We start from the raw sequence: 6,000 nt of genomic DNA, 5'->3' as shown, positions 1-6,000 counted from the left end.
AAGAGGTTCAGGCAGTTACAGGCAAGATTGCCCGCCCAAAAAGGAGAGTGAATAATACTAATACCAACTGAAAGTAAAATAAAAAATAATTGGATAACTATATATGACCATTCTTAAAAGTAGGTGAAAATAAACCAAGACATTATACTAATGAGAAAATTAATCATATATATTAGTAACTAGATTGCTGATTTGGTACATTCTTATTTATCAATAAGTTGGCGATTATGGCCTCACCAAATAAGGTGGCCTGATTGCTCCTCTCATATTTGGGAGTTTGGAGTCTGAAATTTGAATTTATAGATTTGAAAAATGCCATACAAAATTATACTGAATTTTGACCAATTTCACACAAATTCAAATTGAAAGTCTGGCATCCCTGCTTCCAAACACAATTTTAGATCTCCAAACAACAATTATCTCAAAAAATTAATAGCACAGCACCCAGTGCAACATTCCAATATCAAGTTGGGCAATGATAAGAGCATGAATAATTTGTAAAATTATAAAAAATCTCACTATCCATATCCAAACTATGTTGATAACAAATCATACAAATCTATATATTTATATTTTACATACCTTCAACCTCTTTAAAGTGGCAGACTGACAACTTACAACAAGGTAATAATATATACACATAATGCTTCTTCAGAAGACTTGAGTTCTACACCTGCAAGTTTTCTGTGACAGCCCTTCCAGTAGACTGGACACACTTCACTAAGTTGAAAAAAAACAAAAACAAAATACAAAATACAAAACAAAACAAAAAAGGGGGAAAAAAAGAGAGCAGAGCTATGATTGAAATGTTCGTACCTTGTATAATTGTCTAGGGTTGCTCAGTAAACAAATCAAAGATTGAAAGATAACCAGACGAACCTTCAGGAAATGAACAATGTCTAGGAAGAACACAAGGAAGCCTTCTGCTTCAGCAATAACTGCTTTAGTTTCTTAATCAGCTCAGGCTTTGAGCACATGAAATCCTGGAAGGGCTCCCTTACATTTTGAAGCAATTTCATGTGGTCTTCATTAGGATTAACATTTAGCATCTTTGTGAAAAGATTCTTCCACAGATCAACATTCCAATATCTATATCAGTTGCACAAGCAGAACTGGTAAACTCCACTAGTTGAAGGAACACAGAAATAAAAGACAGCTAAACATTTCAACACATAAGCCCTAGAATTTCAAGTTGGAGTATGATATAAACTCTAGAAAAAACATATCAGGGAAAAAATTGGATCCTCTCATGCTAGGAAAAATGCTCAACATGATCAATTTCATTCACAAACTACAGACAGAATTCAAAATACCGTTTATAAGTTGATTTGGGCTGATACATATAACCACCATCAGAAGACGCTTTCCTTTCAATCTTCAAATATGAATTGTGCAGCATCATATGGATGACAACACAGAGCCCATAAGTGTCTACCTGGTGTCCAGTCATGCATAAGTGACAACGCATAAGCAGTCATATAAAAGTAGCACGCCATATAATACTAAATATTTAAAGCAGAGACTTGCCTGAAATTTCCATGGCTTATTCTCTTGCATCTCTACACATCGAAAGCCAGAAGTCCTACAATCTGCCTTGAACTCTACATTGTGAGGAAAGAGATTCAGATCTATTCCCTTCCCCCAATCAACAAGGCAAAGTCCCTGCATAATAAAACCAATTAGGAATTGCTCTGATGATATCAAAGCATAACAGCAACAACACTACAACAATAAAACTCAGGAGTTGGATGATTTAATAAAATTCCTGCCTCTAAAGCAACCAGAAATAACCTGATAATGCCAAGCGCCATGCCGGTCGCGAAAACCCTCTTTTGTGACTGCAAGATCGTCCCTATCAAGAACCCATGTTATCAATGTCTTTACATGCCAAACTCCATAAGACAGCACGGCATCATACACAAGATTGTAGAGGATATTTGTGTGAATACTAATGAAAATTTATTTTCATACAAACAATGACCTGACTTAAAAATGAGAAAATGGGAAACAGAAGCAGATTTTACTGCAGAGAGAGTTCCAAGTTAGTTTTGGAAGGGATGGGCATGGATTTATATAGTGAGTGATCCATAACGTCAACTTTAGCACTCACTGCACAACTGAAAAAAGAAGACAAGAACAATAGACACTACTACAAGCAAGCAATCAGGATTACATAATCACATCATTTTATGAGAAATGAATTTAATTCATCCAAAGAATAAATAAATGAGAAACCCCTCAAGGCATCAAGCTACTCAATTTCTATAATTTCAATTTTGAGAGAAAATGCCACACCATCAATTTGCAAAATAAATAAATAAATTTAGCACAAGTACATCAATGTTTTTATTTGCTTTCATGAGGACATACTCCCTAAAAAGAAATAATTACTCAAGTTTTCAGTTCCCACGTAATAATTCCAGGAAACAAACTATGTCTCTTTTTCTACAGCAAGCAATGCTTTCTTCTCTAATTTGAATTCATTCTCAAATGATTCCTTTGAATTCCTACTTGCATATAAATTCTTATCCACAGCTTTGTCTATTACACAACTTGATGTGCAGTCTTGGCTTCATTACAACAGGCTAAGCTTTTAGCTGAAGTGGAGATCAAACACTGTATGAGGGCCCTTGCTCCAGGAGGTCATGGGTTCAAGTATTGTAAATTTTTTATTCCATGTTATGTTTGTTTATGGTACATTTTATTTTGGTTGTGTTTATATGTCTGTTCAATTTCAATATGTTTTCCTCTTCAAATGCAAGATGGGGTTGCATGTGAGGAGGGAGCATTTGACAACTTATATACTGCTGTAATATGTGGCTCATATTTTGAGTGGAACACATGTACGAAAGAAAACATGGTGAAAAATAGAGAAGCTGGTCTGCAGGATTAAACCATCGACGGCTTGCCTGAAACCGTCGACAGTTTTGTCAAGTTTAGAAGAAACAGTCAACTGTTATGTAGTGTTATATCGACCGTTTGGTCTCGACATCAAACCATTGGCAGTATGTCTGAAACCGTTGACGGTTTTGCTCGGTTACTCAGCGTTGGTTTTCAAATTTTGAATTAGGAAGTTGTCTAGATTGAGTTTCAGAGAGAAAACCTCCGAGAGGGTTATATATATATGTTGTATGTTGTAATCCATATACCTTTTTGACAAAAGATAGTGAAAAATCACTGTCATTTGCTCCCTTGGATGTAGGCATTGTCGAACCACGTAATTCTTCGCGTCATTGTTTTATTGCTTTCATATAATCTGCGTGATTATGTTTTTCTGTATATTTCATTGTTGGTTACTGCATTATAAAATCATTTGTTTCCGCTGCACATTCATTTGCACGATAAATTGGTATCAAAGCATTAGGTTATAATGGTTTCTAGAATTTCTTCTACAAAGTTCAATGTTATTAAGTTCAATGGAACAGGAAACTTTGGACTATGGCAGAGAAGGGTTAAGGATATGTTAGTGCAACAAGGTATGGTGAAGGCATTATATGGAAGTCAGCCAAAATGCATGGACGAACAAGTTGGAAGGAGTTGGGAGCGAAGGTTGTGGCAACTATCAGGCTTTGTCTAGTTGATAACATGTTGTATCACGTCATGGATGAAGAATCTCCGGTGGTTGTTTGGCAGAAACTAGAAAGCCAATATATGTCCAAGTCTTTAACGAACAAGTTGTATCTTAAGCAGAAATTGTATTAGCTTAAGATGGCAGAGGGTTTAGATTTGAACCAATAGATCAATGTATTCAATCAGATTATAAGTGAATTAATGCGGGTTGATGTAAAGCTCAAGGAAGAAGACAAGGCGTTGATGCTATTGAATTCCCTACCTGCGTCTCAAACGTATGAAAATTTGGTTACTACTCTGACATGAGGAAAAGAAATTTTGAATTTGGAAGAGGTAACAAGCGCTCCGTTGGGTTTTCATCAGAGGAAGAAAACCTATGATGATATTTCACAAGGTGAAGGGCTTGTGGTGAAAGGTAACCAGGAGCATAGGAGAAGCAAGTTCCAAATTGGATCAAGTAATAATAAATATCGGTCGCAGATCGGGAAGGACATACGGTGTTTTAAATGTGGGAAAATCGGGCACATAAAATCGGATTATCCGGAGTGGAAAAAGGGGACTGCAAAAAATCAAGATGTTTTGTCAAAATCTGCGAATGCAGTGGAAGGAGACTCAGGGAACAATCATGGTGATATGGTTTCTGTTTTATCGGGTTCAGATCGCCTCACAAATTCTTGGATCCTAGATTCAAACTGTTCTTATCACATGACACCAAATAAAAATTGGTTCAGCACCTGCAAGTCAGTTAATTCTAGTTCGATTCTAATGAGAAATGATGCTTCAAGCAAAATTGTTGGAATAGGAAATATCAGAATTAAAATGTATGATGCTGTTATGAGAACATTATGTGATGTAAGGCATGTACCGAATTTACGGAAGAATGTGATTTCACTGGGTACTTTAGATTGTAACGGGTTTAGGGGTAATAAAGGTGAGTAAAGGCGTCTTAACAGTGATGAAGAGACAGATGTTAGCGGGAAATATCTATGCACTGCTGGGTACCATAGTTGTAGATGGAGCTGCAGCTGTAGATTCTAAGTCAGATAATGCTGTCTTGAGGCATATGCGGTTAGAGCAGGTATTGTGTTCTTGGGAAACAGAACAGGATGCAGTTCAAGACAGCCACACACAAGTCAGAGGGTATTCTTGACTACATTCATGCAGATGCTTGGGAGCCGATGGGAGTAGCATCACAAGGTGGACATGTACTTCGTGAGTTTTATCGATGATTACTCACGAAAGGTCTTGGTGTACATCATGCTGCGCAAGTCAAAAATGTTTGCCAAGTTTAACTTGTCGCTGAGGTGGAAAACTAGACCGAGAGAAAGATCCTCAGGTCAGACAATAGAACTGAGTACGCTGGTGTTCAAGGAATTTTGTGAGCAGCATGGCATAGGGAGACACTTCACAATACGAAGGACACCACAACAGAATGGTGTGGCTCGGTGTCTCAAGTTGTATGCAAGGCTTGAAAAAAACTTCTTGGTAACGTCAATGAATATGGCATGTTTCTCTATTAACCGGTCGCCAAGGGATCACTAGATTGGAAAGTAGCAGGGGAGGTGTGGACAGGTAATGCAATAAACTACTCTGGTTTGAGATTGTTTGGATGTCCAATCGTGCACGTTTCTAGTGAGGTGAGAACTAAACTTGCTACAAATTCTAGATGGTACATCTTTCTGAAGTATTAGAAAGGTGGGTTCAAGCTGTGGGATCCAATGGCAAACAAAGTGATGATCAGTGGAAACATGGTTTTTTATGAGAAATCCATGGTGTGGCGTACTCAAGTTAATGAAGAGAAACAGGTGCCAGAAAATTGCAGCAACAATGAGCATGTGATGCAGGTGGAGTTGGAAACTCAGGGCAAAGATGACGTTGTTCATAATGCAGGGAGTTCTAGCTCGGGAGATCAGCAGTATCACAGTATAAACTGCAGCAGAAATGAGATTGTGATGTAGGTGGAGTTACAGACTCGAGGCAGAGATGACATTGTTCACAATGCATGGAGTTCTAGTCTGGGAGACCAACTAGATCACAATGGGCCCAGATGCACTATGAGGCTACCACTCAGGTATGAATTTGATGATCTGGTGTCTTATGCATTCATTACTACCAGCAAGGTTCCAACTATTTTTCAAGAGGCTATGTAGTAGATGGATGAGTGCTATGGTGGAGAATATGGAGTTACTGCATAAGATTCAGATGTGAGAGTTGGTAAAGCTTCCAGAAGGGAAAAAGAGCAATAGGATGCAAATGGGTGATTTTTTTGTTGTTTTATGTGAATGACATGTTAATTGCTAGGAAGATTTTGAATGAGGTTAATCAATTGGAAACTCTGTTGAGAAAAGAAGTTGATATAAAGGTTTTGGGTCCGACCAAGAAGATTCTTAGGTTGGAGATCCGCAGGGACAGAGCTACAGGGAGATTGTG

The 6,000-nt window shown here is 37.7% G+C and overlaps 1 protein-coding gene across 4 annotated transcripts in view; it reads right to left on the bottom strand.

Annotated features, from left to right (window-relative positions):
- Positions 1–481: 481 nt before the first annotated feature.
- LOC131148609 (mitotic checkpoint serine/threonine-protein kinase BUB1) overlaps positions 482–6,000 on the bottom strand; it is a 41,968-nt gene continuing 36,449 nt past the window's right edge. Inside the window, exons 11-15 of one of the 4 annotated variants that reach the window (XM_058098442.1) lie at positions 1,792–1,852; positions 1,524–1,662; positions 1,314–1,431; positions 871–1,089; positions 482–720 (exon numbers count right to left, since the gene is read on the bottom strand). In XM_058098442.1, the coding sequence (XP_057954425.1) occupies positions 900–1,089; positions 1,314–1,431; positions 1,524–1,662; positions 1,792–1,852 (508 nt within the window). In that variant the 3' untranslated portion in view covers positions 482–720; positions 871–899. Of the gene's footprint in view, positions 1,090–1,313; positions 1,436–1,523; positions 1,663–1,791; positions 1,853–6,000 lie in introns of all 4 variants that reach the window. The other 3 variants (XM_058098441.1, XM_058098443.1, XM_058098440.1) reach the window with 3 other exon arrangements.

The sequence above is a fragment of the Malania oleifera genome, chromosome 2 (assembly GCF_029873635.1).
Source record: "Malania oleifera isolate guangnan ecotype guangnan chromosome 2, ASM2987363v1, whole genome shotgun sequence".
Classification (NCBI taxonomy): Eukaryota; Viridiplantae; Streptophyta; class Magnoliopsida; order Santalales; family Ximeniaceae; genus Malania; species Malania oleifera.
Note: the sequence above shows the minus strand (reverse complement) of the source record. Positions and strands in the feature narration are given on the sequence as shown.